This window comes from Triturus cristatus, chromosome 2_1, assembly GCF_964204655.1.
Source record: "Triturus cristatus chromosome 2_1, aTriCri1.1, whole genome shotgun sequence".
In the NCBI taxonomy this organism is placed as follows: Eukaryota; Metazoa; Chordata; class Amphibia; order Caudata; family Salamandridae; genus Triturus; species Triturus cristatus.
In genome coordinates this window covers 174,338,564-174,351,731 of record NC_140581.1, presented here as the reverse complement: position 1 = coordinate 174,351,731, position 13,168 = coordinate 174,338,564, and the positions used below count along the sequence as shown (strand labels likewise).

The following is a 13,168-nucleotide window of genomic DNA, read 5'->3' as shown; positions in this document are numbered from 1 at the left end:
ACAAAATGAATGTGTGGTGATTAAGTGTACATTTGAGATGTAAAATAGTCCTTCATGAATCCCACAAACAATGAAAAGAGAGAGTAAAGGGGGAGATTTAGAGGGGCAAGGGGCACTGAGAGGACAACCTGTAAAAGACAAAAAATTATTTATATAAATTCAGACAAAAAAAATGGGCTCGAAGAATTTTTTGAGATAAAGGCCTTTACCAGATTGCATTCAACAACTTGGTGAATGCTTTTTTTGTAATATTGCGGAATCTTGATCACATGTATCCCAGGACAAAAACTGATTAGCTGCAATTTATAAATAGATCAAGGACATTTCTCTTAACCCCTGAAGTTTTTCACACTCAAGCTAGGTCACCATGAAAAATCGAACTTACCTTTCTGTACTTGCCTATTACATGTGGGTACCTAACACCCTTCTCAGGTACACACCTCCATGAAGCTCCTTGAAATGGGCGCTTGGATTTCATATGCATCTAGACATTCATGCATTTATGTTCTGATTATTAGAGTGCTTAACTTCATGGTGTACCAGTAAACAAACTGTCTTCAAACAAATTCACATGTGGATTCAAAGTTACTGTTTTGTTTAAAGAATTTAAGTGCACCACCTTATGAGAACTTGTAGCCACAAGTAGTCTATTATTCAACGTGCTCCATGTCTCCCAAGAAACACTTCACAGTGGATCGCTCTCTTTCTTAGCAAACAGAGCTTGTCTGCTGAGCTCGTCTCGCACCCAGACAACCACAGTTTGTAGGCTTCTGCAAATTCCTACCCAGCTGGAGTCAAAACTACACAGACTTGTAAAGCATGAACAATAGCTGCCTGCGCCAAGGGCATGCTGCTGTGGTTTACAAATCCCCAAAACGAGTTCTCTCAGCGAGTTTTGTCTAATTTGGATTATTATTTTACAGATGTTATACTCTTATAAATACGCCACTTGTATTAAATATAGATGTCGCCTTTTAACAGTGTTGCACAACAGAAGCGTAGAGATCACTTCAAAACTTTATATTTATTGAGAAGCCAATGAGGTGTACAATTCTCACCATCGCACTGAGCTTTGAGACAATGTTTTGCAATCTCTTATCGTTTACATTCAGCAGTGATTTAAATTTTATGTTACATTAAGTCACAACGTTTCAATACATTGTCACGTTTGAGAGCCTGATTACAAGTCAAGATAACATAAGCTAACTTAAGATCTTTAAGTAAAAGCACATACAGGCTCTGTTGCGGTTGTCTATAAGGTGCTATAACCATAACTGAACTAAGTTAAAGTAAGACCTTTACATAACTGCATCTACAGTCTCTGATAAGGATTGGAGTACGCTAGTATATAGGCACCAAGATAGCATAAGCTAACATAAGATCTTTATGTAAAAACACATTGGGCCTCTGTTACAGGTCTGAACAAGATACAATATCTGAACTAAGTTAATATAAATACTTTACATAAATGTATGTAGGAACCTTGTTAAGGCTGTGAACAAGGCAGTATATTTGAAACAAGGTTACATAAGACATTTACATAATTGCACTTAGCATAAATATTAACATTGTTTATTTTTCAAACCTGTTTATTAGTTCTATATTCCAGTGGAGAAGAGACATGTAATATGGACGATTACATGTAATCAGTACAGGACAGTACATGATTGATGTTCTAGTTATCATAACAAACTTTCTAGCAAGTACAACATGCACATCGTTTACTAGTGCATCCATTTGCCTTATAGTGGTTCCCCATATCCAACCATCCCTTAGCGGTTGGGATCTGTGGTCTAAGAGACCCTCCACACCTTATTTTGACTGCTCTGTAGTCCGTGCCTCAGATTGCTCTGAGTTCTCTATAAAACTCTGTATCACTTCACTCCACATATCCAAGAGAGTATACTGCAGGCCTCCTCTGTCTTTGACAATTGTTCCACTTTGACCCACCACCTAGCATATGTGGGACCAGCCCTCCCCTTCCAATGTCTTGTGATCAGTTTCATCGCCAAGACCGGGGCAAGGTCTAGCAGTCTGTTTCCTGCTTTCTTAGCTGTGGTTCGGGAGGAGTCGCCCAGAAGGCAGACCTTTGGCATCAGTTCCAGTTGATGACCCAATGTGTCCCCAGTGTGCCACCCAGGTGGCGAACTATTTGTGCCAGTAAGTTTGTACTACTGGGCAGGCCCAGGCCATGTGGGAAAAAAGCTGCAGTCAATGAGCCGCATCTCAGGCAGGGTCTCGGGTCGCTGCATACTGTCTTTTATTCTCCCACAGAGTAAGTATGTCTGGTGCAAAATGTTAAATTGAGTAAACGTTAGTCTGGTGCTCCTTAGCACTTTGATTGTAGGTCAGCATCCTTTCCCATTCCTTGTCCGCGATCTCGTGCCTGAGATCTGTCTTCCAACAACTTTGGGCAGTAGTCAGTCCTTTCCACACCATCTCATTGGGTGCCCTGTAGAGCCAGGTGATCAGATGGTCGCTCTTCCCCAGTGTGATAAGCCGTTGCAATAGTCTGTGATGCGGGTGCTCTTGCAAGCTCGTCTGCCAAAACCTTGAAAAAGCTTGGGTCAGAGCTCCGTAATCTAGATATCATCCCGGTGCTAGGCCATGATCTGTTATTAGTTGGTCAAGCAGCATTACGTGCCCTCAGTAAAGCAATTGCACACCGTTAGCAGGCCAACTTCAGTCCAGTGTGCCAGTTTGTGCGCCAAAACAAAGTAGTCCCAGACTGCGTAAGTTGGGCCAACCAAGGGAAGTGCTGGAGAATAGAGAGGACACCGAGGTCAATTTAATACATTTCTTCCAGCACCGTATGGTAACAGGAAGCAGTGTGCCTAGCTTGTGGAGTCTCCTCGCTCCTAGCATCCGCACTCCGATCCCCTTTCACATTCCACAGCCCTTTCCTCTTATCTCTCCCTCCATTCACTTTAAGCTTTCGTTTTCTTCCTCCCTAATCTTTTCACCGCCAGCATCTTCCTTCCTTGCCCTTCCCTCATGTCGCCATGCCTTTCCTCTAATCCATTCTCTCATATCTCCATTCCCTTTCATTGTATCCTTGTCAGCCTCCTCTTTTCCTCTTGCAACGTCACTTCCCCTCTCCCAGTCCTTTATCTTCCCTCCAACCACTTATGCCTTGTTTCCAAATCTCTAATTTCTTCTTTCCTCTTCTAACCTCTTTCACCTCCTTCTTATCCAAATGTCCCCATCTTCCTATCCTCCTGTGCCTCACAACTATTCTCATTTCCCTTCCATCATACCCAATATGCTTAATCTCTTCTTCCATTGCTCCCAGCCCTGTGCCATCCCTCCTATTTCTGTTTCTTCCCTCCAATTCCACGGTTGCCTCATGCCTGACTTCTTTTCCATTTCCTCTAAATCTCCTTTCCTTCCCTCCTCTATTAACCTCACGTTTCTACTAGTTTCTCTTCCTACCTGCCCTTTCCTTCTATCCTTTCTTTCTCACGATTCATCTGTTCCTGTCCCTTTTATCTCTATTTCCCCTCACGCCTGTCCTCTTGTCATCTTGCGCCTCTCCTCCATTCCAATCCCTTCTAGTTGTACTTTTCCTCCTCCTCTCTTGCTTCCTCCTCCTCTCGTTTCCTCACGCCTCATCCTCCTTTCTGTTCCATCCTATACAATGTCCTTGTTCTCTTGTCTCCTCACTCATACCCAGTTCTCTCCTTCCTAATCCTGTGTTTCTTTTCTCCAGTTCAACTGTCCTTATTTCTATCCTCCTTTTTGATAACTCCTACTTTGCTTTAATCCTCTTTTCCCCCTCACAATTATTCCCCTTTCCTTCCCATCTAGTTGCACTTTTAGATTATCATTTCATCCTCACACATGACTTATCCTTTTTAGGTCTCGGCCTGACGAAAAGCAGCGCATGCACTGCTCTGCCATGCAGAGGCCTTTTGGAATCGATACGATTCCAGCGTGCACGTGGGGAGACAAACAAGACAAAAGATGTGCACGCGGGTATTGACCCCTTTACTGGCGGCGTGATACACTGGGGACTTTTTTTCTTGCCGCTAGTAAAGGCAGTCCCCGCGTGCACATATTCTGTCCCTCCCATGACGGGCCGCGCTTTTTGAAATCTTGCTGTGACAGCGGCCTTTAGGGCTTGAAAGGCCGTTCTTTCATGGCCCTGACCTCGGATTACATGAACATTTATATTTAGAGTTACACTTCTGTGAACTACATGGGAATAGTATGTTTAACCCTGGAAATGATGCTTTTTATATTTGTATATTTTATGAAGCAAAACTACACATGTAATAGGATGGATTGGGTGTATTGCTTTAACACATCCACACAGTAAGTTATGATAAATGGCAATGTCTACAAACACATACTTTCCACTAAGTGATTTGGGAAAGCACTTGTATCTAAAAATGTGAGACTTTTTGTACTTTTTCTGTATAACGGCTCTCGGCCTGGTAATGCCTGGTCATAGGTGGTAAGCGCTATCTACATGTAACTACAAACTCTGATGTCCCGCCTCTGCTCACTGCCTGTCGAGGGGTCTGGGCTTCTGTGGTAGGCGCCGGGCTGCCTGTGCGTTGCCGGGCGGTGGACTCCACGCATGTGCCTGCTACCCGATGTCATCGAGCTGCCGTTGAAGGGAAGATCTGTCGCAAGTCTGATCGACCCAGGGGTGGGACAAACCAGACAGCAACATTTCTGATTTGCAAGTTTGGCGAGGCTTTGAAGCAGTGACTTCTATTGCCAATACCTTCGAGGCAGAAGTCTCTTTCACCAATGGTATCGGCTCTGATCGCTTTCTTTTGGGTGGATGTAGAGGGGTCTCACTCAGCACCAACGTAAAACCACCTGTAGTCTGAAATCTCAAACTGCCTCATTTCTTTAATTCAGCGTCTCAAACAGAAGATTTTAAAGGGCGGTATGTTGGGATCCCACTGTTCTATTTTATGTTTCTGTGTTACTTCTGGTAAAGTAAATTTGTGAGTCACTAAAGTGATAGAGATTGAACGTGTGTTTGTAAGTGTTTGTGTGTGCTTTGGGTGGAGGGGGGCGCATTGAGAGGTGGGGGGCTATTATCCATTCTTGTGCTAGGTGCATAGTCTCTGGTATGCTATCTGAAGAGCGCCACGTCAATTTAATGGCTTAGGTAATGGCCGGCACTGAAACGCACATACTACAATGTGTGACTTAGTTTGATGCTGGAGTAATGATAATATTGGTAAAGTGTTTTTTGGTATTTTACCTGGACAGAAACAATATCCGAATGCATCCTTCAAGACACAATAACTCTTTAAAACAACACTTTGCGGTTAATATCCGAACATATTTCCAAGACTCTGCCTCCGAGTGTGCAACTATGAAAAATACTCATTTCCTGTAAATGTGTATTTTAATACAGGTTTTGAGACATTGGGGGTTTTACCAACAAATAATTATGTCCCTAATGCCGAGAGACTCTGTATGAAGTAACACGTTGTAGTAATGCATTCTATCTACTTCAAGCAGAAACATACTGTTTTGGCGGATATGTGTCCCGCGACTTGAATTAATTTGTTTTGGTTTAGTAGTAAGGCTTTTTGGTTAGTATTCCTTTCGCAATGACAAAAAAATAATATTATTGAAGGCCAATTGTCTCCCCTTTGATGTCAGCCAAGCACACCTCACAGAGCCTGCGTCTGCTGAGCCAGACTGTAGTGTGCTGGGCTTGAGCTCGACCTGTTTCACACTTTCTTCATGCATGATTTACGTTATTTACTTTTGCTCGGTTCCTTTATCAGTTCCCTTGTCTCCTACTCCTAGGACCTCTAATCCCCGTGTCCCCTCTTGTCTGCCCTCTTTGCACTTCCCTCCTAGCCACATGCTCTTGACGTCATACAACGTTGCATGAAGTATCACATGTAACACAATCAATATGACTATGTATGGTGAACCACAAACTTTGTTACGGGAAGGTTACAAGTATGAACGCTAGAAAATGGGAAGGTTAAGATATCACACACACCTCTGTAGGCAGCTTTGCTTCCTTTCACATTAAGTGCCATAAAATGAATGACGTCAATAATAATGATCTTCATCACCTCTGTATTGCAAACCGAGAGCGAGCAGGGCGTGTGATGTCGCTGTTCTTCTATCCTCCTCTCTTCACTTCAGTTTTATCGCTAGGTGGCTTTCATCTCCTTTGTGGCATTGTGTACACTATAAACTGAATCATCTCGAGAGCCGTCCAGTTTTATTACGCATAAAAAGAAAGAGCTCACGATCACACACTTGGGTCCAATGATGAAGCTAGGATCCCTCTCCAGGTTCTAAACGCTACAATTCAGCCTCCACAACATACATCCCCCATGGTCTTCTTTCTTCCCTGTCATCCATTCTTGCCTTTTCTCTGCTGTCACTTCTCTCCTTTTTCCTCATTACTCCCTCGCAAAAGGTCATAAATTGATGTTAATTTCCTAACTCGTTTGCTAAATATATTGTGATTTTTCGGTTTTTGTTTTACTTTGCAATGTGTTAGGTGCACTTATGTTTAGGTTAAACGTAGGCTGTGCACATTTTTCACAGAGTGCGTTCCAAGGCATGGTTTAATTTGGACTTTTGGGAGCATCCACAAACATATACATTTAGGGACCCTTCCCTAACTTTGAACTGACCCCTTTCCACTCTGGAATTTTGAGATTTACTCCAAAGGCTGCAGTAAATCCCCTTGCGTTATGGGAAGGACGAAGGATCACCAAATAAATGGTTACCAAGCAGAGAAAAACAAACGGGTGTGTGTTTGTGCAGGGGGCTGCACCGGACCCCTGTGTGTAATTCTACAGTATGTAGAATTCCACACATCAGGATTAGGAGCCTGCTGCCATTGCCATGTGACATTCCCAGTAGCATGCCAGGAAACACGTGCTACTGCTTGGCCTCTTCCACGGGTATTACTAGGAACGTTGACGAATAGGAAAAAAACGTCAAGTATGTTCAGGCGAAGATGTAAATCTCTAGCTGTACTTTTAAGTATTTTCCCGAATGGGGGCCAGTGTTCTGGCTTCTTAATAGGTTAACGCATTTTTGCTGTGGATATTTTCAGACAATGTTTTTATAATTGATATAATTTTATAAGATAACACATTAATATCATATAATTGTATAACTCGCTGTATAACATTTATCTAGTAAAACATCTTCACGAAAAGAAGCTTACAATAGCTGCATTCCGATAAAATTTGCATGAAATGCGCATCCCGTGCATCGTGAGGACTGAAATCAAGGATTGCCCAGATGCATTTTCTGTAGGAATCTGCGGCCTGCCAGCAGCAGGCATTTAATAAATGTTCCTCGTTTCCGTGCTGGAATCATATTCCGCACACGCTGAACTCCAGCTGCAAGAACATTCATTTAATGCTGCGAGTGATGGCTCCGTAACCCCATGTTTGCACGCACGTTGGGGTAATGGAGGCTGTTCCAGGAATGCAGAAGCAAAACCGTTTGGCATAATGATGCATTGCAGAGCTTGCAAAGAGTGCCAGAACCCATATACAAGGGTTGTTCTCGAGCACTGCGCTGGCACAACCGCATCAACAAGCAGAACCCAAAAGATGGCTTCTTGTGGACCATAAAATGGACATTCATGTATGACACGGAAATATGGGGCGCGTCACACGTTCAAGAAATATCCTGGTGAAAAGTAAAATGTCACTTGACCAGTTACAAATGGTTCTTATGAATCAATTTCCGCATATTGACTATAACATGGACAGTTTATGTCCAGTGGAATAAATTAGAGAAGTTAGATGATAAGATCCGTTAAAACCAAGAGACACCAGTCGGCCCCGTTAATCAGCCGAAAGATTCAAAGGCAACTGACTGGAATGTTTTCCGTATTAGATTAGTTGATGTCTAAAACCCCATAGGCAAACAATGTGATCCTGTAGATATCATCTGTGGATATGATCCACGCTGTGACTAGGCAAAAGGAATTTCCATTTAAGTGGTCCTTCAATCAGTCAGTCTTTGTAAAGCGCACTCTGTCACCCCTAGGGGTAACTGGGTGCTGTGTCATAGTCGAAGAACCAGGTCTTGAGTCTCTTTCTGAAGTCTACAAGCGAGAGGCCCGTACGGAGCTGGAGGGGGAAGGTCGTTCCAGGTCTTGGCTGCGATGTAAGAGAAGGAGCGACCGCCGCTGGGGGTGCGGGGGGGGCGGGTATGAGGGCAATTGAAGAGGAGGTAGGTGTCTAGCGGGTTTCAGGGATTGTGTTTGGTGTAAAGATGGAGCCCAAAGCCAAGACTTGGGACAACTATCTCCCTTTCCCGCCTTATACATCCAAAGTTAAGAGTATCAAACGTTTTCGGAAGTGTGCATGAAGTACGGCGGGGCTAGCAATGAGCTACTTACACTGCCACGAAGTTAGGGAGTGCCATTTGTACTAGCAGCACATGGATTTTGCATAAAAGCTTTGCTAAGTTTTGAAACCTGGAAACAACCATCCGCCTTTCGAAATGGCAACCACTTTGCAATCCTCCATCTTTTCTCGCATGGATCTGCCACCCCATAACAAGCTAGTCACTGACGTGTTCTACTAACCAATACATCATTCTAACAAGACAACTAAAAAACATTAAGTTAATCTGACAACCTGTTTATCTGGCATCATTATAAAGCAAAATATGTATTAGGAATAAACGGTTACAACAACAGGTGGATCTTTGAGACCCACAAAATGTATGACCTAGAGAGACTGACAGATGGGCAAGCAGTCAAACAGATGGATGGACAGACAAATAGCTTGTCCGACAGCTGCACAGCAGTGAGATGGACAGAGACGAGTGGTCAGATGGGCTGACAGACAAAAAATCTTAAATGATAGCAAGAAACATTCGTCTCTACAAGAAGTCTGTGTTCACATCTGTAACGATCCATTCCTCCACACTATTAGCATTAATAGAGTGCTAAATACAGTGAATGGAATGAAGGTTATCCAATCGGAACAGTAGGCATCTCTTCTTCATGTAACAATCAAAACCCTACCTTGGGCTGCAGAAATATTTGTGCAAATGTACTTTTGAATTTGAAAGAAAATACAATTTGACAAAAAAAAAGCAATCTATTGTCTGAGTTTGTGACTGTCTGAGTCTGGATCGACCTGACTTTTAATATCAAGGTCAATATGTCTATCAGTGTCCTCCTGTTGCTTGTTTCTTGCCGTATGTGTGCGTTTGCCTGTCTTTGTTTGTGTTTGCCTGTCTTTATCGGTTTGTGTATCTCAGTTTCAATAGGCACCTGCATCAAAAAGGTCCTCAGGTCCTTTTGATGTAGGAGCCCGTTGAAACTCCATATGCATCAAACGGCCAGTGTTTAATCTTGCCAAATGATCAATAAGTAAACATTAGACTACATTGGATACCTGCAGACAGCTTTAAACCCAGATCCCACTCTAATAACACATCAAGTGCTCCATTAGCCATTAACCTTGAGCCCACTGTGGTACACAGATTACCCTGTGTGAGGACCAGAGGATGAAGCATGCCCAATAACCCTAGTGGGTGAGGGTCGGCTGGTGTTGTGGCTCAGTGGCAGGGCGTGGGGGTCAGAGGAGCTTGGGGTGACAAAATAAAAAAAACTTGTCTGCAGTCAGCCATGTCACGCTCCTCTTCTCACAGGCACCACTCCAGCCAATCCTGACGATGCTCTAATGTCATGAGAGCAGCATCAGGATTAGCCGGAGCGCTCTGGATTTGGCTTCCAGGGAGACTGAAAGACTGTCTGCTCTCTCCAACCTAGCAACGCAGCCCAGTTTGGAGACCGCTCCAGTGCGCATGACGGTTTGGCCGCCCTGTGACGCCCTGCCAAACCATCATGCACATTGAACATGCGCCTGTCGTCCCCCATGGCTCCGCCCTCAAAGACTCTGCAGGAATGGAAAAATAAAACGATAATAAAATGTGATTGTTTTATTTCTCCTTTCCTGCAGTTTTAAGGCAGCTAGCGGGTGCGACACTCCTCCCCCATTTACGGAGGAGCAGCGGCTGCCTTTTACATAAATAAGAATGCCCCCACTAGACCATATAGCGAGGCTCTTCTAAGGACACCTGTGAGTTCTTTTTGGTTTTGATAAAAAGGTGTTCCTGTGAACAGACATGTCTGTCGGAGTCATTCTGCTGCACCTCAAAAGCTGTATCAGTCCACACACCGCTATCGGTCCTTATACATGCCTCTCTTTCAGTTTGTCCAGATCTGTCTGCCAAAATTGAGTCATTCAGGATAGCATGCTGCAAAGCATAAGCTTGTAAAATCACTAGGACTCTTCTAGGAGATGGTAGTGTTTGACCTTGCAATGCTGCTCCCCAGCTGAACCCCTAAACTCCAGGTGGCCATATAATATGAACACAATTAATTAACTTTTAAATCATTGCCATAAAAAGACAGTGGTGAAATGATCACTCCTGTAGCAATAATGATTTAAGTAATCGCTAAAGTGATGGTAAACTACTTATCAAATGACTTGATCTCAAAAACAAAACGAAAGTTAAGTTACCTAACATCCTCTGCATCTTCCAGCATTGAGAGACAGATTGTGCATTTCTCATCAGTGTCAGACTCCTCCCCATCCGGCTTCTCATGTTTTCCATCCTGTGGTCTCCTCTGCACCAAGGAAAATTGAAAGAGGCAGCTGTTAACCTGCATCATTGCAGTGTTATCAACACACTTCTCCGTGAATCCATGCATACGTATATGTTCCTGCATTCATGTATGCTGTTTTCAGCATCAGAAGAACATTTTGCTCATAAAACAAGGATTTTGCAACTGCAGTTTGGAAAATGTAGCTCACTGTGGACCACTAATAGCACACAGAACGTCCAACTTCTGTTTACACTTCATACAATTGCCCATCGGTTGCACACCTCACACCCTTGTTTTCATTCTGCTATCTACACAGTTTTGATGAGGTATGTTTGCTCAGAGTGGCAATGTGACAATATTTCAAAACCTCAAAGGCCAAAGCCAGGACTGAATACCAATCTTCATACTTTTCTGCGTGTGACCATGTCGATACAAAGGTTGTGAGTGAGAGAAATATATTGAGAGAAAAAGCGCGTGTATGGGGGGGGGGGTGTATGTGCATGTTGTTTGTAGTGGAAACTGAAACAAGCCACCCTTTCTGGGAAATGAGTACCTACATTCTCTTGTGTAAACTTTACATTTATTAAACTAGCACCAATAGAACCCAAAATGTCCAAAGTATTGGATATGCACATACTGGTGAACCCCACAGCGAATAAGGGATACTGCAGGAATCTTTAGGTTTTAATAACCCAGTATAGAAAAACGGCACCTTTCAGTCCCTTCCTTTCATCATAGTCATTCGTCAGCTTGCCCTTTATATGCACATTTAAAAGCCTCTCCACCCGCACCATATTTGCTAAATCAACAGATAGCCCCACTCACATCCATCTGACGAGCTTGCATTTTTTTGTGCTATCTGCAGAAAAAGGGAGATTCCCCTACATTCTTCTCCTTTCTCCACAATCATGATGAATAATATTAAGTTGATAACCGTCAGACCATAGATGTACTACGATGAATGAAGTAGATTTGCGACTTTAAGGGGCTTAACATATTACCAGGCAATGGTCATGTGGATCATATCATTCCAGGGGGTCACCTCCTTCTCTTCACTTGCTCTTAAAGGTTGTCTAAACTTAAACCTTTTTCTCATTTTCTAAACTAGAAAATACTTTTCATGGTGGAGCAATGCCTCCCCGACACCGGAATACAATATGCATATTTTCCTTCCTTTCCCCACCATACACATATTTATTCCAACATATTTCAATAGATTGTGTGTGGTGAGGTTCCAAGTTGGGTCTAGACATGTAAAATGCTAAATCTAAAAATATCAAACTTTTGGGCTCTCTGTGCAATTTTTTGACCTTCCCTTAAGATACTCCAACTTTCGTGCCTCAATCCTAAGTTTCTGAATATGAAAACTACACCATAGTGCTGGAAGTTCGGATGGCTTATTATTTAGCACCAGGTGCTTTTCTACATTTTGATTATTAATTTGAAGTTAGCTGTGCAAGAAAGTTTGTGAAAGTGACACAGGGCTCAGAGAGACAGGGTGTGCTGTTTTTCACCTTAAACCTTTTCATGAAGTTCTGCTGCATGTTTCCAGGGCAAGAATGCAGGTATTTGTTACATGTAATATGTGTTATTTTATTTTAGTAACCTGCATATTGGATATCAGCTGATTCTTTCACAATTCCTTATGTCACTTTTTAAGACAAGGACATATTTTAAGAGGATTAACATTACACATCTACGTTAGCATGTATGTATTTGGTATTTATGTAGAACAAACTTAGCTGGAAGGCAGCGAGCACTGTACAGGATCAAAAGCAAAGACACAGTCAGTATGTGATAGGAAGGAAGATAGTTTGTGGACTGTTGGTGCATAATGGGACTGTGTTCATTAAAGAGGCAAGTCTTTACCTCTTTCCTAACTTGGAACAGTATTGCAACAGCCGTGATGGACCCACGGATAAAATACCTGATCCAAGGTATGTCGATGGACAAGGCCTGTTGCCTTGTTTTTTTTTTTTGCACTTCTTTGTTTTCAGACTGATGCTGCCCTGGCTGCGGGTGTGCCGAATGGCCTCCTGAGCTGGTGATATGGTAAGTCAGGTAGGCAGGTGGTCCAGTTGTGAACAATCCATAGATAATTCAACTGGTTTTGAGGATGGTCCTGGTCATCAAGGTGATGCAGCGTAATATCATTAGGGAGTGGACGATGTGGTCATATTAGGTGGGGTTTGGAGATGTGTTTTGTAGTCTTGGTATGCTAATGTCTGTATTCTGCTACATAGGCTGAGAATGACTGTTGTTGCCATGGAGAAAAGGAACCAGAATTTCATGTTTGAATTTACAGACTGCCATGTGCTCAGCAGAGACAGTTCCCAGATAGTTAATTCACACCGCATCTATTTTTCAAATGAAACATAACTCATAATTATATACAGTGTAGAATCACCCTAAACTGCAGTATAGAAAGTGCTCCAAGAAGCAGGGCTGATCTCAGCATATGTATGCCAATAGAGTGCTCTCTCTTGGTCATGTACAAACACACACACACACGCACACACACACACACACACACAAGGGAGTAGCCAGAAAAATAAGATACCTCGACTTTTAACCATA

General features: G+C 42.9%; 1 protein-coding gene across 4 annotated transcripts in view; it reads right to left on the bottom strand.

Moving 5' to 3' along the window:
* Positions 1-13,168, bottom strand: part of ARK2C (arkadia (RNF111) C-terminal like ring finger ubiquitin ligase 2C) — a 217,521-nt gene that overhangs the window by 12,454 nt on the left and 191,899 nt on the right. For all 4 annotated transcript variants that reach the window (XM_085629271.1, XM_085629262.1, XM_085629287.1 and 1 more), the window contains one exon: positions 10,506-10,612. In XM_085629271.1, coding sequence (XP_085485397.1) covers positions 10,506-10,612 — 107 coding nt within the window. The remainder of the gene's footprint in view (positions 1-10,505; positions 10,613-13,168) is intronic.